Below are 27519 nucleotides of genomic sequence, written 5' to 3'. Positions count from 1 at the left end.
TTGGTAGGAGTAGGAGGTGAAGCCTGAGAAGATGAGGCCAGAGCCAGATGGTGGAGGACATCTATTTTGTAGGCATTAGACAGAAGCAACAAAGATCTCCAAGCAGAAAATAAAACTGATTGCATTGTTTTTAGTAATAAAGCTGCTGGCAGTTTGGAGGGTGAATTAGAGTGGTGACTACATGGTGGCGTGCCTTCCTTGAAGAACACTCTTGAAATAGTCCAGGTGAAAGATGAAAGGGCCAAAATGATTATACTTAAGATGGAAAAGAGCAGGGCTGTCTTGAGTAAACATTAAGTTAAAATTAAAATAGTCAGTCTGGTGAGTTGAGAGATGAAGAAAGAATTGAGGCCAACACATTTGCATCCTGAAGTTTCCAATGTAAGAACTGATGATTGGATAAATTTGTATGGGAAATGGAGGACGAAGCAGCAACAGATTTAGGTAGTACATGACTTTGCTTTAGGATATATTGAGTTTGTGGCAGCTATAAAACATCTAGGTCAGTGCACTGCTGGAAGTTATGGGAAGTCAGGATGGATGTGGGAAAATAATAGATGAGAAGGAATTCTGGAGTAGTAGATGAGAGGACCTGGAACTTAAAAGTGAAGAACTAATACTAATAAGAGCAGGTAACTCTTATTAGGTACTATTATGTGCCAGGTATTGAGCAGAGGCCTTATGTACATTATGTCATTCATTCCCACAGCATTTCTAAGAGGTTAATACTACTATTACCCCCATTTTACAGATGAGAAATTGAGGCTCCGTGATTTGCCCAAGGTCATACAGGTAGGAAGTGGTGCTATAGTTCAGTCCCAAACAGTGTGACACAGATACCCTGAGCCCTTTTCATCACTGTGCCGTACTACATTTTATTAAGAATGTCTCCTAGGAAAATACTTCATGATGTTCATTTTATTTATGTAGTGATGTTCATGAATTTATATAACATAACTTTATTCCAAAGAAACAAAAGGATAGGGGCATCTCTAATAAATTTTAGTAATTATAAAAGAGCACCTTAAATATATACTAGTAGTGATTAGATTTCTCAAATTGTTCATCCCCATATGAAAGTTATTTAGTATTTTTTAATTCTTTCATGATTCTTTTTGCTCTTTCTTTTTGTATGTTTGATCAATAACTAATTATGCTTAAATAAATTACCTTTGAAAATAGTAATGATTGAGCAGTAACAAAGTCTGTTTGGTTTATATTTTAATGTAATTGCCTTTATTTAGCATGGGACACAAGTCAATTTTTGTATCTCTTAGCTGACCAAATTTCAATTTAATCTTATCTTTTCTTACCTAAACAATTTGGCTATATTTCAATTTAATATTTACTGTTTTTCAGTAGTAGTGACTGTGTTAAGTATCAGGCTACTTTATTCCTCATACCCAATTTAGTTTTAATACCTATTTTTTTCACTTGTAACAGGTGGATTAAGGGTCAGTTAAATGCATTACAAGATTTCTTTTTATTTGATTGTAAAGCAAGAAAAGAAAAGCAGAATCACACACTTACAGAACTGATAACAACTTGGTACTTAGTCCTAATGTAAGCACTTCACATATATTAATTCATTTAATCCTCACAACAGCCTTTATGGGATAGGCTTAATTACCCTTTATTTATCCTTTATTTACTTTAATTACCCTTATCTTAAAAATAAAGAAATTGAATATTAGCATTGATTAAGTGTCTTGCCTAAGATAATTGTGCTAGTAAGTGGCAGATCAAGGATTGAAGCCCAGCTGTCTAGGTATCTGTATTCTTACTCTGTTGTACAAATATTCAAAGAAGTTCTAGCTTTCTCAGGATCACTAGCTAGTTGAAACATCTGAGAGAACAAGTATTGTAGCAATATAGTACAGTGAGTTGGGTCTTTTTTTAAGTTTGTAATGCTCTAAACAGGGTCTGTAACTCATCAGCGGTATTTAAAAAATTTTTTTAAGAAAGAAGAGTTTCTCCTTTCTAACTGTATTTTTTTAAGAAAATTCCCTTAATATGTACTTTAATTTTAAACTTGTTTTATGTATAATTCATATAACAGCATGATTTGGAGGCAAAAATTATTTTGTAATTAGATAAAGATAGCATGAATTAGATAAACCCAGAAGTAGAAGGTAGGCTTTTTTTTTTTAATTCCAAGTTCAGAGGAAATTTAGAATAGTAAAAGACAAGGAATGTTAAGATGGCAAAGTCAGAAGGAATAAAGATAACAAAGAGATTCACATTTCAAAAGACAGGAAAATAAAAAAATCAGTCCAAGAAAAATCATTTAGTGAAAATTATTTTTTCATATATTATAATTACTGCTTTTATGAGTAACAGTTGAAGGCATCTTAAATAAGATGGGCTGATTATCTTTTGGTAGGAAATTTTTGATATATAAAATCACGTCTTTGGGAAAAATGTCCTTTCAGGTCTTCTGCCAACTTTTAAATTTGGGATTTGTTTTTGTTTTATTTTGTTAATGGTGTTGCATTGTATGAGTTCTTTATGTATTTTGGATATTAGCCTCTTATCAGATATACTATTTGCTAATGTCTTCTTCCATACAGTAGGATGCCTTTTCGTATTGTTGATGGTTTCCTTTACTGTGCAGAAGCTTCTTAGTTTGATGTAGTCTCAGTTGTTTATTTTTGCTCTTGCTGCCCTTGGCTGAGGAGACAGGCCCAGAAAAATATTGCTAAGACTAATGTCTTAAAAGTTTATTGCCTGTGTTTTCTTTTAGGGAGTCTTAACGGTTTTAGGTCTTCTTACCTGTAGGACTTTAATCCGTTTTGAGTTTATTTTTGTATATCATGTAAGAAAGTGGTCCAGTTTCATTCTTTCGCAAGTGGCTGTCCTGTTTTCCGAACATTTGTTGGAGAGATTTGTCTTTTTGACTACTATAACTTGGTAATGTAGTTTGAAATCAGGGAGTACAGTACCTCCAGGTTTGTTCTTCTTTCTCAAAAGATTGGGCTATTCAGGTATTTTATGGTTCTATATAGTTTTAGGATTATTTGTTCTAGTTCAGTGAAAAATGCCATTGGTATTTTGGTAGGGATTGCACTGAATCTGTAAATTGCTTTGGCCATTTTAGCAATATTCATTCTTCCTATCCATGCGCATGGTTTAATTTTTCCATTTATTTGTATCATAATAGTTTTTAAAACACAAGTCTTTTACTGTGTTGGTTAAATTTATTACTAAGTATTTTATTCTTCTTGATGAAATTGGAAATGGTATTGTTTTCTTAATTTCTCTTTCTGCTAGTTTATTAGTGTATAGAAATGCAGTAGATTTCTGTATGTTGATTTTGTGTCCTGTAACTTTACTAAATTCATTTATTAATTATAATAGCTTTTTGATAGAGTCTTTAGGGTTTTCTATATATAGTATTGTGTGAGCTGCAGATAGTGACTGTTTTACTTCTACCTGACCAATATGGATGCTTTTTATTTCTTTTTCTTCTTTGATTGCTGTGGCTAGAACTTCCAGTACTATGTGAAATAAAACTGGTAAGAATGGATATCCTTGTCTTGTTCCTGATCTTGGGGATATTATAGTGTTATTATTATTCTTATGTTGAGGTATGTTCTCTTTGTATACTCACTTTGTTGACTTTTTATCATAAATGGATGTTGAATTTTGCCATATACCTTTTCAGCATCTACTGAGGTAATATGATTTTTATCCTTCAGCAGTGATATTGGCCCATAATTTTCTTTTTCTGTCTTTAGTGTCTTTGGTTTTGCTATTGGGGTAATGCTGCCCTTGTAGAATGAATTTGGAGGTGTTCCTTCCTCTTCAATATTTTGGAATAGTTTGTGAAGGATAGGTATTAACTCATCTTTGAATGTTCGGTAAAATACCTTGAAGGCATCTGTTTATGGGCTTTTGTCTGTTGGGTTTTTTTATTATTATTATTATTGCTGATTCAAATTTCTTTACTAGTAATTAGTCTGTTCATATTGATTTTCTGTTCATGATTCAGTCTTAGAAGAGTGTACATTTCCAGGAGTTTATCTGTTTCTTCTAGATTGTCCTGTTTGTTTCCATATAATTGTTGTAGTAGCCTCATACTCTTGTATTTATGTGATGTCTGTTGTGACTTTTCTTTCATTTCTGATGTTGTTCATTTGAATTCTGTCTTTTTTTGGTGAGTCTGGCTAGAGGCTTATCAGTTTAATTTTATCTTTGTAAAAACATACAGGGCTTTGTTCTTTTTTTTTCCTAGTTCCTTTTGATGTAAGGTTAGATTGAGATTTGTCTTGTTTATTGAAGCAGACCTATATTGCTGTAACCGTCCCTTGGAAAACTGCTTTTGCTGCATCCTATAGATTTTAGAACATTGTGTTTCCTTTTTCATTTGTCTCAAGGTGTTTTTAATTTACTCTTTGATTTCTTCATTGACTCAGTGGTTGTTTAGTAGCATGTTGTTTACCTTGTACATGTTGGTGTTTTTCCAGTTTTTTTCTTGTAATTGATTTCTGGTTTCATAATATAAGCTTGATATGATTTTTTATTGAGACTCGTTTTGTAGCCTAACGTGATTTATTTTGGAGAATGTTCTGTGTACACTTGAAAAGAATGTGTATTCTAAAGAAAAGCAGTATCTTTACCTTGAATAAGGTGAGTCTTCTGGAGTAAGAGAGGTTGTAATTGCATTATGGTATGTGCTATCTATTAAATAGTCAGCAGTTGAAGCCATAGGCAACATGAGATCAGTTTCAGGATTATCTTTTCTATTTTAATTTTTTTTCTCAGGATTTTGGGCTCTTTGAAGGTGTGAACTAGAGTGTCATGTTCCTTTTTAATTCTGCCTCCTTTTACCATCTCAACCTAGCACAGTGCTTGATAAATGTTTTTAAATTATTGAACCATCAGTATAACTAATTAAGATTTTAAAGCTAATACTAATTGTATGAGCATGTTCTAAGAGGGTTTTGTAGAGAAAAATCTTCTTTTAAAGTCGGGCAAATTTTAGGTAATGACAGGATTTCCAAGTTGAGGTGTTCAGTAAACTTATATACCTAGTAGGCCTAGAGTTCAGAGAACTGGTTGAAGCCATAGATAGAAAGTTAAGACTTGATTACATATGATTTAAAAACAAAACAAAATGTTGTTTTTTAGACCAAATGGCAATATACCTAAGGAAGTAATAAAATTTTAAAAAATAAAAGGAAAAAATCAGAATAGGTAAAAAGGAGGCCAAAATAATATTGTGGCACAAAAACTAAATCAGTAGAGAAGGCTAGTAATATATCTACAGTATCCCACATTTCTTCATTTAACCAGGTTGCTATTAGCAGCCCATTTTTCAAAAATAGAATTCCACTTCAGTTTCAATTTGAACTTGAAATGTGGATAACTTTATTTCCCAACATAGAATATTTTCTATAAAGAACAGGTAAAAACCATTTTTATTTTTTCAGGGGTTGATATAGAAGCAGCTCGAAAGGAAGAAGAACGGATAATGCTCAGAGATGCAAGACAGTGGCTGAATAGTGGTCACATAAATGATGTCCGGCATGCAAAATCTGGAGGTACAGCACTTCATGTTGCAGCCGCTAAAGGCTATACAGAAGTTTTAAAGTAAGTACTGTTTTCCACAGCTGTTTTATTTATTTTTTATGAAGGTATCACTGATATACACCCTTATGAAGGTTTCACAAGAAAAACAATGTGGTTACTACATTCAGTGAAATGAATCAGGCAAAGAAAGACAAATTCCACAGCTGTTTTTTTACTTTGGTTTCTTTTATTTCATTGTTCCTTCTCTTAAGGTACCAACAAACATTACTTAAACAGCTTATAAAAGTAATTTAATGTCTCTTTACAAGAAGAAAGAGAAAACTACCTTGAATATTACTGCTTTGTTTCTAAATCTTGCTCTTTTACTCTGAAATTTTGATTGTTCTACTGTTGTCTTCTTCAGTTGCAATTTCCAGTAGATAAATTTAAGTGTTAGGTGATCATTATTTTTTACTTTTGTGCTAATAATTACAGAGTCATTTTGAGGTTCCCATATTGGCTAACTCTGATTACTAAGACTAAGAATAATATCATATGTAAACATACCAAATTCTGAGAACTTCTTTCCTACTGAATATTTATTTACATATAATTTATCTAATATACAGTTTTCTTTTTACTACATGAACAGTGGGACTCAGGGTGCTATTAGCATAATATTAAATATCAAGCTACAAGCAGCTTACACTTTATAGGGCTGTGTATTGATCAGATTTCCTTGGAATAAGTCTCCTTTATGTCACAATAAATTTTCATTTCTTCTTTTTTTTACTTAATCCAAACAGTGCAAAGATGTTGGCAGCTATATGAAGAAAATAATTGAGTGCATAACTTTTGTTACATGTATGTGAAAAGAAATTAGACTAACCATCAGCAGAATCTACTGCACCCTTTATATTGCCTTTTTTTCACTTGAGCTTCTAATATCAATCTGTTCTCCTATTCCCTCTCCTCAGTAAAAACAGTGAAGTTTTAAGTAGGTCAACTATTCCCAGATTTCTTCCTCTTTTCAGTCCTTACTGACTTCATAACTTAAGCCTAGAAAAGTATAGCTAACTTTTAATTAGTTTCCTTGTCCTCCATCTGTTTCTCTCTAATCCAAAACTTTTCAAACTTACAGATCCCATCAGTGGGTCATGCAATGAATTTAGTGAGTTGCCAACAGCATCCCACCAGTGGGTCATGAAATGAACTTAGTGAGTTGCCAACAGCATTAAAAAAAAAAAAGAATTGACAAAATCAAAGAGTATTGCATATGGTAAAGGTAAATATTGTTTCTTAAAGCTTGTTTCTGTGAATATATATTTGAGTACTGGATTGCACTATAAAATAGATTTCTAGACTGCTTCCAAGTGGTCTTTGTATTTAGATTATCCAGGCTCTTAAAATCCCTCATTAAGATTCTAAGTGGGGATCAAGCTGAATTTTAAACACAGAACAGATAAGACCACTCATGATCTGGCCACTGGCTCCTCTTCTAAGCTACGTGGCAACCACTGCTCTTCAGGCATACATTATTCCAGCTGTACATACCTACTCATAGTATTGTCATGATGTCTTAAAGCCTGCTCTTGTTTGTATCTAGATAAACTTCATTAACCATCTCTTCAGCTTGGAGACAAATTACTTTTGATCCTTTAACTTAGTTCAAAGCTCTTAGGCCTGTGAAAATAACTTGCTCAGTCTTACTTATAATAAGTGCAGATAAAGCTACAATGTATTACCGTATTTCATCTATCATATTGGCAAAGATCAAAATGTCTGGCACACTGTTGGCAAGGTTAGGGAAAAGGTACTCTCTGACTGGTGGAAGCATAAATGACAATTGACCAAATTCTGTTGAACTAACAGTTATTGTTTAGCTTAGCAGTTCTGCCTTTAGCAATGTTTTTACAGATATTATCATTCACACAGGAAATAAGGTGTGTGCTAGCAGCTTTGTTTATAATAGGGGTAGGAGAATGGTTGAATAAACTAAACATCCTTTCACTGGAATGCTCTGTAGCAGTTAAAACACTGCATGTAGGTAGGGAAAGAGCAGTGGGATGTATTATTGAGTGTCAAAACCAAGAACAGGTATACACCATTTGTGCTTATTTTGAAAAAGTTGTTTAACTCTGTTTGCTTATATATGCATAAAATCTCTAAGGATCCAATCAAAATTTGTAGTATGATTATCTGTGGAGAGGGGAAACCGGTTGGCTAAAGGTCAGCAGTGAGAAAGTGACTTCACTGTACAGCCATTTATTCTTTCTTATTTTTGAACTGTGTTTATATTTCTTAAATGAAAATAAATAAAAATATATATGAAACGAAAAGTAAATAAAATATATCTGTTTCAAATGCAGTCTTCTCACCCCTCCCCTCCAAATACACACATCCATTCCCTTTCAATTGGTTTTGATGCTTTTCAGCTCTGTACTCATTACATCTCCACAATGGAACCTGTCTATGAGGTTTGATTATTGTTTTACCTGTCCTCCATTAGAAGCTCCTTGAATGTTACAAGTATTGCCTTACTCTTTTAGCATCTTTGTTATGACCTGGCTTATATACAGAGAGCTATATATCTGTGGGGGGGAAACCTGTCTACCTTTCTGACCTTCCTCTGCACACAGACTCCCAGGTACTTATAATTTTATGTCACTTGGGATATTTAACATTATAGTTGGTATTCTCTAATGGGGGATTGTTTTTATTATCTTACATTCCAGTATTATTTGTGTCTCTAAAATAAAGTTTCTGATAATATATGTGTTAATTCACATTTTTTTTAACTCCTGTCTCTGGACTTACGTGTTAGCTTTTTCTCTAGATTGGTCACTCTTAAATGTTGTTCTGCAGGCAGGTAACAGGCAGTGATATAAAAACCACTAGGGGGACTTATTAAAAATATAGATTGACAGTGCCCATTTCCCAATTTGCTGCTTAATTCAGTAGGACTCCAATGGAACTGAGGCGTCTTGGTTTTTAACCAGCTCTTCAAATGATTCTGTCATGTATGGACCCAGAATTGGAAATAGCTGCTTCAGATACTGTTAGGAAATAGGAGATCAGTTCTTGAAACAAAGAAATGAAGGGTTAAGTATTAGTTCTCACTACCACCTCCTGTAGGTAAAAAGAAGCCCTTCTCAAGCACAACATTTTGGAAAATAAGGTAAAGGTTTGCCAGATTTCATGAGTTATGTTTAGTTTTCTCCTCTGTGTGTGGGACTGTGCTGTGTGCCGTTTATAGACTCATTCTTTGCTCTCTTGAGCTTAATTTCTAAAATAAAGGTTGATGTCAATATACAGAAGGGCATATTAATTTCTACAGCTCTTTGCATTGTATTAAAATGTATTCCTGCTTTCTAGCTTTGTTGATGATTGAAATACCTGCTTCTACTGCTGCACAAAAGTTGACTCAACCCCTTGGAATATTTGTCTTGCTTTATTTTGTTCCTAACAGTCAGATTGTCATTTTCCTATGAAAATTTCCCATGGTAGATCATAAAGGTTCATGAAAACCTTCACAAACCATTTCCTCAACTACAAGGCAGCAGAAACAGTACAAAAATTAGCTTGTTTGAGCCCAGTATATTTTCAGAACACATTTAGCCTGAGATGATGTATCATATGGATACCTAAGGTATTCCCTGCAATAAAACAGTTCAACATACAAATTGACCCAGTAGTTTTTGATCTCATGTTGAAAAATTATAAACATTCCTATGAAAATTTCGATTATAAGTCATATTAATAAGAATCAGTGTCACACCAAAACATAAGACATGTGGTCATTGGAAATTAATGCTGAGTGAATTATTATGTAGGAACTCAGGATCCTCTTTGCTAGTGTACTCTGAGAGTTACTCTTTTTTGCCCTACTTAATTCATTGAGGGGAGGAGAGATTTGAACTATGAAAAGAAATATATTGCAAATTTTTGTTAACTCAGATGGTATAAAGCTATTGATTATGTTTGCTTATTTGTAGATTTTAATGATTATCTAATTGACTATATAATTTTTTTAGACTTTTAATACAGGCAGGCTATGATGTTAATATTAAAGATTATGATGGCTGGACACCTCTTCATGCTGCAGCTCACTGGGGTAAAGAAGAAGCATGTCGAATTTTAGTGGACAATCTTTGTGATATGGAGATGGTCAACAAAGTGGTAGGCCTTTAAATGTATTTTAAATATTTTAACTTTCAGAAATATAGTTTTAGTCTCAAAAATGTTATAAACATATAAATTACATGTAATTGGATTAAGTTTTATCAACTGCACAAAACTTTACAGTTAACTGATTTTTATTATTAATTAATTGTTTTAAGTCTTTTTCAGCTACCTGTGAAGTGGTTTTGGCCTTGTCCTGCAAAGAAAGATGTACTACTGTTTCAATAATCACTACCATACATATAGAGTAGATTTGGGTACTTCTGTTTATGTTAGATTCTTAGGAATTCATAAATTAAGAAAAATTTGCATTTCTGTGTGAATGTTTTCTCCCATCACTAAGAGTGGAAACACATACAGAAGTGTGTTTCTATTCCTCTTTAGCTGATGGTCTTACTTACTTACTTAGAGAAGGTTTTTTAAATGACATGGGTGGTGGGGTTTTATTGTAGGTGAGAATAGTAAAAGCTATAATAAAATTTTATGCCAAATAAGATCAACATCAGAGGTGTAACATGTAATCTAGTTTTGCAGATGGAAAAACAGTTTAGTGAGATAAGGATTTGCTACATATCACCCAGTTATATAAAGAAAAGTAGGGAAAAATGTCATATAACTGTTTTTTTGCCAAATTATAAACAGATTCAGGTTACCAGATTCTTTATTTGATTACATGTTTTTTCCTCTACTCTTTTTGAACTACTGTCAGTTACCAGTGTTATCAATATTCCTACTACTTCCTTCCAGTGGAGCCAAAAAAACATGGGTCCTCTAGTGAGTTTAACTACCCTTAACTTCCTAGACTGTCCCTTATTTATTACTTTTCATAGGTCAGTGTGGTAGATTACTTAGCAGAGGTTCCTAAAATGATCTCATCTTTAATCACATGGGTCCGTCTAATTCGATTGTGTCCATTAATATGGGTGCTAGTGCTGGTTACTACGGCAGCTGCACTTTCTGATTGGGTATTTGCAAAGGGAAAATAGCAAGTGTGATATCCCTCTCTATACCCAAGATTTTCCCACACATTGAATGATCGGAAATTGAGAGAGGTAGTGCATATTCATGTCCTAGTTGTGACATAAAGAGATAAAAAAGCCCTCTGAATTTGTTTGCCCTCTCTAGAGTATTTTATATGTGTATTTATTAATGTGTTTTAAGTAAGAAATGTACAGGCAAAAACCATAGGAAGTGGTGAAATCTTCAGGAAATTAAGGTTTAAAAAGGGTTTTTTAATACTATCTGTATGTATAGATTTGCTCTTGAATATAAAACTCTTCGATCTAAATTTTTAGTCACAACTTTTGAAAATTTGCTTTTCTATTTTTTATTTTAATAGTTTTCTGTTTTATAACCAATGCTAAAAGAGAAATAAAATGTTGATACTGTTTAATTTTTAAGTTACAGGCCAGCTAATTTTACCTTGGCAATCCATATTTCCTTCTCTCTGGGTCGAAATTCCCACAGCAGTTGGGATTTTTCTGAAGAAATAGTGAATGTCTCTTACCTTCTGATCCCTGGTCTGCATTCCTCTCTCTCTCCCAAGTAGTGCCACCTAAAGGCCACTTATCCACTAACATAAGCACTGCTGATAATTGGTTAATTTAGTGGTAGTGGCCTCCTAATAAGGACAGAGAGAGAGGCTTATTAATTGAAAAATAGATCTCCAAAAAGGTTCTGTAATTTCCTAGTTTAAACACTAATGTTATGCTAGTGAAACCTACACAATGTTGTATAGTAGATATGAAAAAAAAGCTATTTTATCTCACATCTATTCAATAATTGTCTCATTTCCGTGCTGTATAATTCATCCTAATTATGCTGTAGGGGGAACACTGCATATAAAATCATTTTTCTTTATATCTGTTTGTTTTTGTATTACTATAGTAACATTTCCTTGTGTGACCCTAAATTTTAATATTATCCCCTCATTTCATCATTTCAGTACATCTCTATATGATCTTAAAAGGATTGTGCCTCACTAATTCCTTAGAATTTTGTAGTTTTCATCCTGTTTTCACATATATTATTTGATGCTGTCTATATAACAACCCTGTGAAGTTATCTGAGTTACGCATATTTAGGGACATGATCAGAGAAGTTAATTTTCTTAAAGCCTTAGTAATTGCTTCTTTTTTTCTGCTAATAATAGATCATTAATTATTTTATAATAATTGTAAAATTATTTTCCTCAGCAACTTTCTCTTGGTTTTTGATCTCTCATGTTTCATTTTTCCAGTTACTCATAAGCTGTAAAAATACAATTTAAAAATTTTTATTAAAATGTGATTTTGTTTTAAAATATTAAGATTTTAAAGATATCTTATAATAATGAGGAATTATATAATGTATGTAGATTTCCAAGGCCCTTATGCCACAAATACAAGCTTTTTTGTTTTGAGAACTGTATTCTATAGTAATGAAAGATAATTTCGTAAGACTTTTAATTTTTAAAACTTTAATAAGTTTTATAATTTTGTGTTAGGTCATCTCACTGTTTCAGTGGTTATATTTTAAAATAACATGTCATACTTAATGTTCAGCCAAAACAAATTTGGTTAATTGTATAAGCCTGCTGTATGAATTAATTTTGTCATTTGGTACCTTCAGTACTTACAGATTGAAGATTTTTACTAAATTTCTTTTTTAAAATGATATAGAAAAAGTACAGCATTTAGATGAATTATTAATATGAAACAATTTGGGGAATATAAAGAAAATGCAGTGAATCATATAGAAAACTTAAAATTCTACATGAATGAGAGGGAAATGTTTTAAAAATAAATATCTAGAGATTTTGGTCCTTTATTTGTTTCTTTATTTGCAGACTGTAAAATGCATTTGCTATTTTTTGACTTGTTATTATAAATTATGTAGTACAGATTTAAATATGAAGATTTTTATTTTGCTTCCTTAATTTATTAAAATAATTGTTTTTCCATAATGTGCCTGAGTGCCTTTAAATATTAACTAAAGTGCATTTCTAGTTGGAATTTTCTCTTAATGCACTGTTATAATGATTAGTAGACTTTTTAGTTTGACGGCTGTCATGAAGATTTAAATGAATAACAGAACTGCTTCTGCTATTAATGGGCATAAAGATTTTTTTCCCCTGATTCTCTCTGAGCTTATTCTTATTTTCTATAAAGACAATGGAGCAGTGGAGACCTAGTTCTATTTACACTTTCTCTTCATTACTTGCATGACCTTGGGCAAACACCTTACACTCAGAGCCTGGATTTTCTTATCTTTACAACAGGATTCATAACAATGCTTCACCTGACTACTTGGGTAGTTGTGAAGATGAAGAAAGACCATACCTGAAAAAACAATTTATTTAGCATAAGCGAGGAAAGAATGAAGAGACTATGAAAATAGGCTTAAAACAGTCTCTCTGGTGTGGCTTTGGTAATTTACAGATGTCTTGTAAACTGATTTTTTTAAGCAGTAAATTTTTTTAAAGATAGTTTTCTTGATTGATAGAGTTCTTATTTTCTTGTACCTCAGATTTGTACCCTCCTCAGTTGTTTCCTTGTTGCTTTGAGTGCCTCTGCTTAATATGCGCTACTGTTAGTGTCCCTTTAGTGAAGTATAGTAGCCTTATAGTAGTTAAGAATCAAATAATGTTTATAACTTTACAGTTGGTTAGCTTCATAACTGCCCTGTAGGTTATTTGAAGACCATGGTTAAGTTACTGAGTTAAGTTGATGAGTGTGCTTTTTTGAAATTAGAAACTTTTCTCTGTTTATAGCCTGCATTTTACCCTAGTTTTTATTCTCTATCAGCTGCTATTTAGTAGACTCATTTTTCAAGGGAGAAATTGAAAACTTCTTTATGTATACATAAAGGTGGTCCATAAGGTGGACCAAAGGTGGATACATAAGGTGGTCCAGTTTCTTATTCTTATAAAGGAAAATTCCTTGGTTATTAAAAGAACCCCACTGCAAATGTTTGGTGAAATGGTGCCGTGAGGGACACTATAACACTGACTAGAAAAGGGCCCTGCTCTTCTGGAAAGGCAATCTATCAAAATGTCAAAGACACATACCTTTTGCTCCATTACTGCAACTATTTACCAGACTTAGTACAAGTTCTCCTAAGTCTGTGTACAAGGACACTATTGCAACATCACAAGTATTAAGAGAAAGCTGTAACTAACTAGCGTGTGATTCAATAGGGGAGTGATAAATGACAGTCCGTCTAGATAACAAAAGAAGAAATAAGAATTCAGTAGATCTCTCTGGTCAGCTATATTTAAAAGGGAATCTATAATTACTGTGAGTCAATAGTGACTTCAAAATAAAAAGTTTTTTAAAAACAAAGTGCAAAAAAAAGAACCTACTGCATTTAACTGCTGCTAAAATTTAATTAACAATTCAAAAAATTTTCCAAAATATGGTATTGAATTCATGAAAAGGATTGATAAATGCTTAAAATAATACTTTAAAAGAAGCCAGTGAGTTGTTTTCCACATAATAACACAATCTTGAACACGGTTTGCTAACCATATATGGCACATGTAACGTAGAAGCACAAAGAGTATGATATAGCAAAATTGGTATTCCCGTGCATTAGTCGTGTGCAGGGTGGCTTCACATTTTGAACCAGTTATTTTATTTCAGAGCCATTTATTCATTCATCAGAAATTTCTTAACATTTGATACTCAAGACTGAAATGGGAAAATGGGTTTATTAAGCTAAAACTTTTCCTCTTAGACTGAGTGGGGAAGGATAGATTATCTCTTAAATTCTACAGAAGACATTCTAACAAGAAAAGGCAGATACATAAAAATGGTTTTGAATCTTGTAAATTTTAAATACATACATTCCCCTATGTTGATAAAGCAGCATTTTATGTACTTTTTAGGTATATTGCTTGGACCATATCTGATTTATAAATAGACAATGGATAAAATAGCAATTGAGTAGCTTATATTTCATTTTATAGTATTAGGAAATAGAACTCCTATCCAAATATGTGTTAACACCCTGATGTTCATAATGAGGGTTGTACTTTTGTTTGCTTATTTTTAAATGGAAGCATTTGTGTGATTTTAGAAGTCACTGTTACCTACCTGTTTGACTTTACGGTGGACATGGGACTCCTGTTACAAAGAAATTTGAATTTCCTTTCAGAATGATATATTGTCTAGTTGAAAAAAGTTGAAATTTTTATGAGAAAAGATCATGCACTGGCTAACATACAAGGTAGAAGATACACTAAATAATGAATTTTTGTCATTTTGGAAACTTGTAGAGTAGGGTAATTGGTAATTAGAAGGACTAATGCTGGCAGCGGGGAAAATCCTTACTGTGTTTGGTCAGCAGCTCTTTGAAACTTTCTTTTCCACAATGAATAAAAATAGACGACAGATGTTTATCTGGATTAATTTTTGAAACTGTGTCATATCTGTCACTGACTTAACTTAAGCAGTTTAGAAATATTTTATTACTCTACTTAGAATTGAATTAATTTTTATGGAGATTATCAAAAAGAAATAAGGCCTCTAAAAGGTTCAGTGTACATGGAGTTAGTACTATAACCCAGGAGTTCTACTTATAGCTACGTATCCAAGAAAATAAAAACAGGTGTCCACACAAAAACCTGTACACAAATGTTCATAGCATTATTATTCATTATATACAGCTAAAAAAAGGAAAAGCAAATGTCCATCAACTAATGAACAGCGTAGCAAATGTAGTGTGCCATACAATGGATTATTGTCCAGTAATAAAAACGAATAAAGTAGTGATAAATGCTACAATATGGATGAACCTTGAAACATACAAAGTGAAAGCTAGTCACAAAGGACTACATATTGTATGATTCTGCTTACATGAAATGTATAGAATAAGCAAATCTATAGTAACAGAAAGCAGATAAAGGGTTGCCTCAGGCTGGGGGGATTGAGAAAATACGGATATGTTGTTTCTTTTGGGGATAGTAAAAATGTTTTAAATTTGATTGTGGTAATGGTTGTAAAAATCTGTGAATACACTAAAAACATTTTGTGAATTGTACATTTTGAATGGATGATTTGTATGGTATGTAAAATACATCTCAATAAAGCTGTTACCAAAACAATTAAGTGGAGATGCATCAGCTGCTTCTCTTTCACATGGAATTCTCGTATATCTCCTCCAAGTCATATGTAATGTTTTATAAGTAACATAAAAAAATGTTATCTTCTTTCTGTATAATCATAGAAAATCATCAAAGTCATTTTCTAATTCATTGACTTTTTACCATCACTGTTCCCCTTGTTTCCTACCTAGGGCCAGACAGCTTTTGATGTAGCAGATGAAGACATTTTAGGATATTTAGAAGAGTTACAAAAGAAACAAAATCTGGTATGTTTAATGACTGTCTAAAAATTGTCTATACTAGTGAATTCTCTTAATAGCTTTGAACTTCAGTTAAAAAAGTACCCTCGTGCTGTTTTGTAGTTTTTAGTTTTAAATTATTCCTAGCAATCAAATTAAATGACAGTGAAAGAGAATGAAGGAGTAGTGGTGGTGTTTACCCTTCTATATTGTTTATCCCCAGTTCTCTATACTCTTATCTTATATACACATTCAGAAGTAATACATAGGAATTATAAAGTCTCATATTTCTAAAATAGCAGGCTCTAGATAAGCAAAATTATGTAACCAGGAAACAGATTTTTAAGTTAGTATCATCAGACATGCTAAGTGGTTAATGGACCCTGACTTTTTCATTGAACTAAAAAGTAGAGAGATCTAAAAAAAATCCAGCTTAGTCCTTCATGGAGCTTTTTAATGTCTAGTCCTTTTTATTCTTTATCCAAGCTCTTTTAAGTAAAACTTAAATCTTACTCATTTTGTTTAGTTTTTATTTAGTGTTTGGAAAACTACTTTGTTATTAAATTCTGTATTTTACTCATTAACAGTATTTTTTCATTGCATAACTTTTATAAAGCTCCATAGTGAAAAACGGGAGAAGAAATCTCCACTCATTGAATCAACAGCCAATATGGATAATAATCAGTCACAGAAGACCTTTAAAAAGTAAGTAAAATATTAAAGTAGGTTTTGTTGTTGTGAATGAGTTGGCACCATGGAAACAGAGATGATTATTAGATTTGTGGATCTGGGGAGAATTAATATATTTTAACCTTTTTGTGTTCATAATTATTTGAAAGCTATTTTCCTTTCACAGCAAAGAAACATTGATTATTGAGCCAGAGAAAAATCCATCCCGTATTGAATCTCTGGAGCAAGAGAAGGTTGATGATGAAGAAGAAGGAAAGAAAGATGAATCTAGCTGTTCTAGTGAAGAAGATGAGGAAGATGACTCAGAATCGGAAGCTGAAACAGGTAAGGTTTGAAGATAAAAGGGATTTTCAGTGAATTCTGATGTCATGTAAAGTAAGAGGAGACCAGTCTTATTTGGAAACTTTCAGACTGATAAACTCCTTGTTTGGGTACCTGCTGAACCAATAAATGACCTTTCAAGGGAGTATTAGAAACCTAAGTATAGTTGTGTATTTATTGCTTAATTACCTGGAGGCTCTTACTCACTTCTGCATTTTGCTGGACTGTATTTTTAGGTTTAAAGAAAGTGAAGAGGCCTCTAAGACTCTTTTAGAATGGTGCAGATAGGGTATAAATGTGCTCCCAGCAATTCAAGAATTTTCCTGCTACTTTTTGAGGCCCAAAAGTCAGGAAGCTGGTCCCAACAGTGTGCCAAATACTCCCTAAACAGTGAGATTTGAAAGTTGAGACTAAATTTCCTGTGGTGGTGTGTTGCTGTTTTGAGAATTTCTAAGCTCCAGAGAAGTATAATAGAAGCATTTCATATTCCAGTTACCAAGACTTAACAGCTGTTGATACTTAGCTACATTTATTTTACATTTTTCTCTTAATGTAAAATATTACAGGTGTCTTCTTTAACCATGAGCCCTAGGCTACTTCCTGTCCTTCCTTGCCTTTGAGAAATCACTGTCATGAGTTTTTTCTGTAATCTTCTAGTCCATTTTTATACTCCTGCCTTACATATACATTCAGAGGTAATATGTAGTAATTATAAGATTGCTTTGTAGTTTTATTTTTACACCTCGAGATGTTATACAACTTGCCTTTTCACTCAAAAGTTATTTTTTGTATATTTGTTCATATCTATCTATATATTTTATGTACATAACTTATCCCTTTAGTTGCTGCATAGTATTCATTAAATACATCCATTTCCCTTCTGATAAAAATTTACCTTATTCCCAATTTTTGTTGAGGCAAATGACAGATTTATTTTCATATTCTTTATCAGTTAATAACTCAAAAACTTCTGAAAGGCATGAAATTCCAGTATTGCCATCTTAGAGTTGTATAACCTGGCATTTTAATGTATAAATTCATCAGAAAATTCATCCATTTCCATTAAGATTTTTGATCAGTGACAAAACTGTCATCATTAATAGTACCAGTTTGGTGGTCACTGAAAGCACAGATGGAGCGCTAGAATGCCTTGAAATGTAGACACAACAGTTGTGAATCATTCTGCTTCTAATTCAACAAAATATTTCCTTCAAGAAAATATTAGAAGCTAAAATTTACCAAATACACATCAAGGAACATACTGATAATTGCCATTAAAAACAAGATGTTGCTAAACAGATAAAAACTAGTTTTGTTGACAGGTGATATGTTTTAGATTTTTCTTGAGGCTTTCTAATCCTACAAGTAAATTATTTTTTGGTAATAATACAAGAGGTTTTGAGAAATATAAATGGCTAGATTTTAGTCATTTAAGGATATAAGTTTTTTATTTATTGTTCTCACATTGCTGGTCAGGTGAGTCAGTATATCTTTAACCTTGGTGAGACAATACTGTGAGTAAAATTGGAAGTGAAAGCAACAGGCAGTTGTTGAATATTATAATCTGTTTAACATACTAATTAAAATATTTCTAATCATACATGCACAGTGTTTAAGACTGCAGTGTTTAAGAATGCATGTGATTGTACATATAGTTTATTTAATCTTAGATTTCACTGTACAATGAGGATAATAATACCTGCTTTATATGGATACCGTATAATAATTGCTTTACAGTGTTAACTCTTGTATAGTCATTGTAGAAAATTAAACTCCACTAATTTAAATGTGATCAATATACGTGCTTAATTTAACTAATATCACTTCAGTTAAATTTGTGCTATTTCCCTTGTTTATTTTACAAAAAACTGAAATATGAAATGATATTGAAATTTAAATGGACTCAGATACTTTTGCAAGAATTTGAAGTTACTTTTATGTACTTAAACTCTCTGTGAGACATAACTTGACCTCCAATCTGTTGTAAAATGTATCATTACAAATCAACAATTATTGTTTGATTTGTAAGAAAGCTAGGGCTAGCACCCAGCTCCCCTGTCTCATTACTTATTTAGTAGGATTCAAAAACTGAAGTCCAGGTATCTCCCAGATTTCTGAGATTTTGTTATTTAATTTTTTCTTAGTTAACCCTTCTATACAATTCACTGTTTTTCGGTGTTAGGCACTGGAGGACTATTTAAAACAAACAAAAGACAAGATTTAGGCCAGTTGTACCACTAACAAATGAGCAAGTCTCGATCTCTTTGGTTGAAACTTCCTGGCTTGTAAAATGAGAATGAGACTAGATGATCTGATTAATTCTTTAAACTGTGCTATTCTACAAATATAAACAGAACTAATTACTATCAAATTGCATTGTATTAGTTCCCTGTTTGTAGTTTAAGCATACCAATCACTTTCTGTTCAGTTTCTCACTGAGCTAACTTTTTTAAATGTTCATTGTACTATGATAATTTTGGTCTTCCTGTTACTTAGTGGTAGGTTGTGCCAGGAAAATTTGACTCTATCTCAAGAATTAATCCATGTAAATGCCGCATGGTTCCTTCTCTCTCACTCTTAATATCAACAAGGCTTTATCATACTTTATTTGGCAAGCTTGAGAAAGCAGCAATTTCCCTGTAGAGTTACAGCCTGATTTGACAATTTCTGAACTGTTTCTTTTATCTACTTTTTGTAAGATTATTTCCTTGGGAAACTATATGGTGTACTATTTTGCTGAATTTTCTTTGATAAATTATTTGTCGTATCAGTTTTTTATTAGAGTTCTTGCTCATGAATCAGAGAAAAATAGAAACTCAACCAAAAGTTTAATTTCCTTCCAAATGATTTATAAATCTTAGGTAGTTGAGGGAATGAGAAGAGAAACATATTTTTGCTTCTTGGGTGTTTTTTCCCTCTAGGACTTGAAATTTTCATTCTTCTTTGAAGTTAAATGACTCTAAGGGCTTCAGCAATATTGATAACATTTACTTAATTTTGGATAGTGGACACCTGTATAATGACATACTTGTTTCATTATTATTCTTAAACCAAACATAAATGTTTATATACATGCATATACATTCCTTGGTGTGTATATTTCACTAATATAAAAACTTTTTTAAGCCAAGAAAAAAATAGAGAAAATTAAACAAAAATCTTTCGAATTGTATTTTATTACTTATTTCTCCTACTAGACTTTAAGCTCCATGTGGTCAAGGTATTTTGTCTATTCATTGACTAATACATCCCCAGTACTTCAAGTATGGGTGAGATACTTAGTAAATATTTCTTGAATTACTCTTTCCAGTTAAGTGAACTGTTTTCCAGGATGGTCTAATTAGGTTATGCATGACTTGTACTTGATGCTGATTAGGCTTAACTTCTATTTAATAAGAGTTACTGTATTATTTAACAATGAGAATACAGTTCATTAGACTGAGTTTAGTTCATTCAGTTTACTTGAAAAGCTAAGGTTATAGTGATATTTAAATGTGCCACTTTAGCTTTTGTCCTTTATCTTATAATTTGAGATATTATGCTTTTCCCCCTACTAAGATCTTATGAATGTTCTCTTAGTCACACAAAGAACTGAGTGAATCATTGCAAATTCAGAATTGTTGTGGGAAGTTTATGCTTACCCTAAATATAAGGGTATTTTAATATTATCTACTTATAAAGTATAATGGCATAAATAATGTTAACTTAAGGTGGAAGATTTCTTTGGAAAAGTGACCTGAAGGAGAGAGGTTGTATAATAAAAATGAGTTCTCATGGGGCTTTAAAGCACTATAATTCTCCCAAAAAACATAGAAGGATATCAGCTGTACATCCATTTTTAAACCAAAGAAATACTTTAAAACTAGATGAATGATCCTTGATGATTTGGTAAGTAAACTTGTCTAGCTCATTTACAAATTACAGCTGATTTAAAGATTTGAATTAATATGAGACCGTTTTGCTAAATGCCAGTCTAATTTATATGTTCAAACATGATCTTTGAATCTTTTTAACATCAGATTGATTATTTTAATATTAAAAAAAATCTTTTTCTGAGTGATTAATTACTAGTTGGAAATTGTCTTGATGTACATTGCAAAAAGATTTAACCTAATTTAGATGAAATTGTAGACTTTTAAGGGGTGAGAAGGCATGTTCTTTGTGACATTTAAGCATATTTGACAGGAATGAAAGCTGATTATTGACAGAAGGCACTTTGATTTCCTGGAAAGGGGGAGCCATCAGTTTTAGATAAGCAGTATAAGCTATTTATCCATTAAAAAAATTGCATAGCTCTTGTAATTTTTAAATTTACACTGTATTCAGGCATTCAAGTATAAATAATAATTCAAAATTTTTTTAAATTTCCATAATGTTAAAAGTACAAAAGTCAGATACTATTTGTGCTTTCATTCTTAGAAGCTTTGTTGTGTGTCTTCATGTCACTCTTCCTTGCTTCAGCATACCTGTTGAGACACTTACAAAAACTCCGTGAAAAATTCACTTAAGAGGGATAACAATGGGAAAAGACTTCGAATTAACAAAACCTTCAATGAAAGTAGAATATAAAATACTATTTTCCCATACATTGAAGCCGGATTCATATAGAATCTTGATGCTTTATGTTCTTTCTTTCCTTATTTTAAAAATAGATAAGACAAAACCCGTGGCCTCTGTAACTAATGCCAGTACTTCTAGTGCACAAGTAGTTCCTATAGCTGTTACAACACCTGCTGTGCCGTCTGGTCAGGCAACACCTACGTCACCTATTAAAAAGGTAAGCCAAAATAGAGTTTGTAAAAAATACATAAATTGTGTTTAAGTGCTGTTTGGACTAAAGCATTAAGACACTTTAACATTTTTAGTTTATTCCAAAAATATTTAAGGTTTTAAAATAAGAATATATTTTTCTTTCTTTAATTTCAGTCAAATTCTGAACCTTTGTATTCTTTTTTATAATACTTTTTGCAATTGATATTGCAGTTGATAGTTAAGAAAAATAAATAGAAAGATAAAAATTTTATATGAAAACTAGTGGTCATGGTAGTTTTTACTTCTGTTTAGCTTTTGAGAAAAATGGGTTTGATGTCCTTTATTAAGTTAGAGGCTCATTTTTTAATTTTACATGTCTCCAAGTTAAGCACAAGAAGCATTACCACAAATCAGTGAGAAAACTAAAATCTAGATTTTCTAACTCAGTACAAAGTGCCAAGGCACACAAGTATGGTATGCCAGTAAGAGCATGATCTCTTATGTCAGGCAAACCAGAGATCAACTGGCCCTAGTGTTAGTTGTTACGACTTTGAGCAAGTTACTATCTTCCTTATCTTTCAAAAAGAAAAAAGCAGGTTAACATTGTCAGCCTTGGTTGAGAGAGCCATGCTAGTGACTAAGTGTTCCAAAAATGTTAGGTTCATTTCTTCCTTTTCTTCTTTATTCTGTTCTCATTTGTTCGCCATCCTTCTTGTGTCCTTTGCTCCACAAAACAATGCTTTGTAGCTAGTATATTGCTCTTTAAAAACTTGTCTTTTCCTTGCTACTCCAGAACCTGTACTTCTTTTAACCCAAGATAAAGATTAAGGTTTGGTTCAGTTATCTACCAATCTCTTTTTTAAAGGCTTCTCCCCATCTACCCTTACTTAATCTTTATTGAACATACCCATTTCCCTCTCTACACACACACATACTGATTGCAATCAGTATAACACTATCTCTAAATACTTAAGTATGTACTTCCTAAGAACAAAGGCATTATCTTTCATTCCCACACTAAAATACTAAGCAAATTTAACTTTCATGTAATATATAATAATAATAATGTTATTTATGACCACTAGTATACAGACTATACTTAGAAACTTCCCAGGTGTCTTCCTGCTAATGTCTTTCTAGTTGTTTGTTTTTTCAATCAAGGGTCCACTCAGGGATTGCACATTGTGTTTAGATGTCATGTCCCTGCCTTTGAATTTATTTGCCGACTATCTGATATTACTTGGTTGGCATGGGTTTGAGGACTGATTTTAAATCCTCACAGTGTTGCCGTTAGGTTCTCAGCCTTGCTAATCTTTGGATTTATCTCCAAGAGGTCAAAATGTGAATCTATTAAAATCATAAACCAGAGATTTTTTACTGTTAATAAAAATCCTCCTTTGAAATTGTTCCTAAAGAAAGCAATATTATGAATTCTTTGTGGTAGAAATGTATGGATTTCAGTGGTACAATTTGAATGTCAGGAAACTGTATGAGTGAGTTACCTTCTGTATTCCAGAATTGAGGTGTTCAAATATATTTAAGATTTTAAAATAATAATATATTTTTCTTTCTTTAATTTGACTGAGATGTCTTCTGAACCTTTGTATTCTTTTTTATAATACTTTTTGCAACTGATATTGCAGTTGATAGTTAAGAAAAATAAATGGCAGAAAGATAAAAATTTTATATGAAAACTAGTGATCCCAAGAAACTGGCTCTCATTCTTCTGCATATTTAAGCAGTGTCTTTCCTATTGTAGTCAAATATGATAGATTTCTTATGATGCAATTATTTTTTCTCAGGCATAGCCCCAGATTTATGGCAGTGTACTTCTCAGTTTAAGCCAGCTGCTCTAGCTGAAAGGAAATACATAATAACTCAGCTTAGTTAGTGGGCTAGTAATAACCTCTTCGCTTTTAAAATTCTGAATCAGAATTACTTCAGATTCTGTAATTAATGACAACTTTCTGTTTCTATAATTTGCATATTTAGAAAGCCATTTTCTCAGTTTCAAACATCATAACTTACTTTGAAGATTATATTGTTTCAGTCTTTGTTCTTAAGGTTTTGTAGCCAAATTTTATTCAAAGCAATAAAGTGATGTTATACAAAAAATGTGAAATATTATTTTAATATGTGAAACAGTCTTACCAGTATTATATGACTTTTAAAGGCTGTTACATTCAGTGACATTTTATTTAATTTAGCATTCTGGTGTTTTTTAAGTTTTTTCCAAAATTTTTCCTTTAACTTAAGAGACACAACAAATTTCTTTAAATGAATTGCTAATTTGTAAATGCGTCTTAGAAGGTTTTGTAATTAAGAGTTCTATTTTTAGTTTCCTACTCACTAGTCACTACTTCTAGGATGAATGTAGATGAAGTTATCTTAAGCTCTCTAGCTTCCTCCACCAGTACATAAACTATATATAAATACACACATGCATGCTTAATGGTAAGGAATAGATCACAAAGCAGGAAGTTCTGAAACAGTATTAAATATCACTTATGTTCTCCAGTAACTGAGTAACTACAGGGAAACATAGATGTATTCATTATAAGTGATCTTCCCTTAAGTTATTAACTCTTCAGCTAAAAGTAAAGAATTATTTCTGTAGCAGGCAATGAGATGAGGCCTGTGATTTGTTGGAGATGTTATCTATAAAACCATTAGTTTCATCTTATGACTGAAAATTTTAATGATAAGTTTATATTAAACTTTCTCTAGTCAAAATAAATATTGTTGGGGTCTCTGGGAAAGATAACCCACTCTGCTATGTGCACATAAATTCCAATACATGTAAACCATATTTTCTTTATTAGATGGTAAAAATTCAGAATTTTCTTGGAATTAAGTTGTTTCAGTTAATTGAATACAATTATTAAGTGTAATAATAATTTAGTAAAAGACTACTATTTGCTTTGGGTATAAGAAGTATGTCAGAGTGTACAGATGTGGAATGATGGCTTAAAATGGAAGAGATCATATTTGGTATGAAGTAATAGAATTAGAATGTTTGAGCTAGATCCTGAAGAATGATTAGGTAGTATTTCAACTAATAACAGAGGATGATTGTACAGTTTGTTGAAAGAAAAGAGAAATAATGTGAGTGAAGTAGTGATAATGACTATTTTGCAGGAAAAATGAGTTGTCTAGTCAGGGTACATGTACAAAGTAAAACAGGGAAAGTAGAGCCAAATTGTTTTCATTTCTGTGTAACACTTTTTATTACTTGATAATAGAGAGTCATAGAAGGAGTTTGAAGAAGGCTATGAGAGAATTATTCTTTATGGAATATTATTCTGGCAGCAATGTACAGGTGTACTTGAAGATGAAAGGCTAAGTGAAGTTTATTAGAAAGCCGTTGAAATTGCTTAGGATGAATAATACAAATTAGAGAAGAGGCACTGGTCTTATAAAGGAGAGGAGATTTCGGAACTTGACATCTAATTTATAGATGTGGAAAATGATAGAGAAGTCTGACATGACTGAAATTTCAAACATGGAGGATTGAAGAGATTATTGGTGCCATTCACAAATAGAGAACTGAGGAAAAGTAGGTTGCGAAATACAGGTGTTTGGTTTTCAACATACTGAGTTTCAGGAACCAATTATAATTCTAAATAGTCCATTTTATAAGTAAATAGAAATTCAGGACTGGGAATTTAGGAGTCAGGCTTATCTGGAGAATAAATTTGAGAATAAACAATACAGTGAATATTTAGCTTGAGGAAGTAGAGAAGACCATACTTCCAACTTTCAGGAGAAAAAAGTAGGAGAGAAAAGGAGAGAAGACCAAGAAAGGAGGTGCTCAGAAAGGTAGGAAAGTCAAAATAGTGGTGTCCTGTGATGGCAGCCAAAAGAGTTTCAGGGAATAAGTATAGTTGCATATCTCAGAAAGATCCTTTACATACCAGGTAAAATTCAAATTTAAATTTTAAAATTAAAATTTTAAACACATAAACCAGTAAATCCAAATTCATGTTATGTAGAATGGAGGTGTGTCAGTCATTACAATTCAACAAATGTCCATTTCGAAAGTGGTAATACTGCCTCATTTTTCTCGACTCTAAAATAACAGTAATAGTATTTCATTGGATGGTTGTCGTGATTAAATGAGATAACCCATTTGAAGCATGTAGCTTAGGACCTGACCCAAGTAAACATATGTTAAATGTTAGCCTCTGTTCTAACATGCAATAAATGTAACCTGCTCTCTGACTATTTTAAATGGAGAAAAAACTTTTTTTGTTTCCAGTGTTGGAGAGGTTCCAGGGCAGGGATTGGCAAAACCATGGTCTGTGGACCAAAGTTCACCCACTACCAGTTTTTGTACAGCCCACAAGCTAAAATGGTTAATTATTTAGTAGTTCAGGGGGAAAAAAATCAAAAGAATAATATTTTGTGATGCAGATTCAAATCTCAATGTCCCTAAATGAGGTTGTATTGGAACACAGCCACCTTCATTCACTTATGTATTATCTATGGCATTTGTGCTAGAACAGCATAGATGAATAGTTGCAATAGAGACTATGATCTGCAAAGCCTAACATTTAAAATCTGGCCCTGTACAGGAAAAAATTAGCTAACCCCTACTCCAGAGCACTATGACTTTAAACTCAGAAACTAATAAGCAGTCGTCATATATTATATTACATAAAATACGAGACAGGTTCCTGAACTTTCTCTGTCAGTGGAGCCCCTGCCTTTACTAATTTATTTCACAGTGCCTCTTGGCCAAAATAAATATCTATTTGCTTGATTTATTAAGTAGTTACGTACAAGTAAGTTAATAATGGCAGTTCGTGTAGCATCCAAGACATGTCACTGTGCTTCTCTCAAAATTTTAAAATATCACATGGCACCCCTGTGATTTTCTTCAGGCACTTGGGAATGCCTCATTGTACATTTTGGGAACTGGGGAATGCTGTATATCATGTGTCTATTTTCAGCCCGATTGATAGGAATTAATTCCTGAAAGTATAATCAGAGATATCTTAAAAGTTTTGTCTGTGAAAGAGCCCTCCAACATCATGGTGCTTTAACAAGCTCTATTTAACTAATTATAGCAAAGTTGGGCAATAAATATAAAAGAAAGGATTGGGGTTTTTTGTTTGTTTGTTTTTGCCATATCCTATGCTTGTAAGCAACTGAATTGTTGGCTATATTCACCTACCTATATTTAACTGTGGTTGAATATTTGAACTCTCTAAGCTGATAAAATAGACCAGTTAAAGATAACATGCTTCATATTTAGGGCTGTTGGAAAGCCTTGAAAATGAAATAAATATTTGTACAAAAATACTTTTTAGTTGAAATGTTTAATCTTAGAAAAAAACAGCAAATTTAAGGCTATGATACTTAAAATATTACTGAATTAAGTATTATTAGAAAATAATCAGTAATTACTTTTTTGTTGATTATAATGGATTTAACATTTTTTAACCCAAGTATAAAATCAATAATAACAAAATTCCATGTGTAGTGATTTTTTCACTCCCATACTGTATTTGTCTATTCTATGAGCCTTTAACTGCTTTAGCGGTTTCTCTGTTAGATTCCTTCAGATTCTCATGTTAAAGCTAGAACTTGTTGCTGATGACTTTTAAAGATTGAATCATTACCCAGTAATTGGGTTTTAGTTTATTTTTAAATTCTTTTTAAAAGAAGTATGTTTACTCATAACTTCCTTTTCTGTTTTCATGCTTCCAGTCTTTATCTCTTTACCTGTCTTATTTT

At 32.2% G+C, this 27519-nt stretch overlaps 1 protein-coding gene across 7 annotated transcripts in view; it reads left to right on the top strand.

The window, feature by feature from the left end:
* PPP1R12A (protein phosphatase 1 regulatory subunit 12A) overlaps window positions 1-27519 on the top strand; it is a 133506-nt gene that overhangs the window by 63398 nt on the left and 42589 nt on the right. For all 7 annotated transcript variants that reach the window (XM_036912325.2, XM_036912322.2, XM_036912323.2 and 4 more), the window contains exons 4-9: window positions 5433-5592; window positions 9546-9690; window positions 15970-16044; window positions 16634-16722; window positions 16874-17031; window positions 21681-21805. In XM_036912325.2, the coding sequence (XP_036768220.2) occupies window positions 5433-5592; window positions 9546-9690; window positions 15970-16044; window positions 16634-16722; window positions 16874-17031; window positions 21681-21805 (752 nt within the window). The remainder of the gene's footprint in view (window positions 1-5432; window positions 5593-9545; window positions 9691-15969; window positions 16045-16633; window positions 16723-16873; window positions 17032-21680; window positions 21806-27519) is intronic.

The sequence above is a fragment of the Manis pentadactyla genome, chromosome 10, assembly GCF_030020395.1.
Source record: "Manis pentadactyla isolate mManPen7 chromosome 10, mManPen7.hap1, whole genome shotgun sequence".
NCBI classification, from domain to species: Eukaryota; Metazoa; Chordata; class Mammalia; order Pholidota; family Manidae; genus Manis; species Manis pentadactyla.
This window is presented reverse-complemented; position numbering and strand designations above follow the sequence as displayed.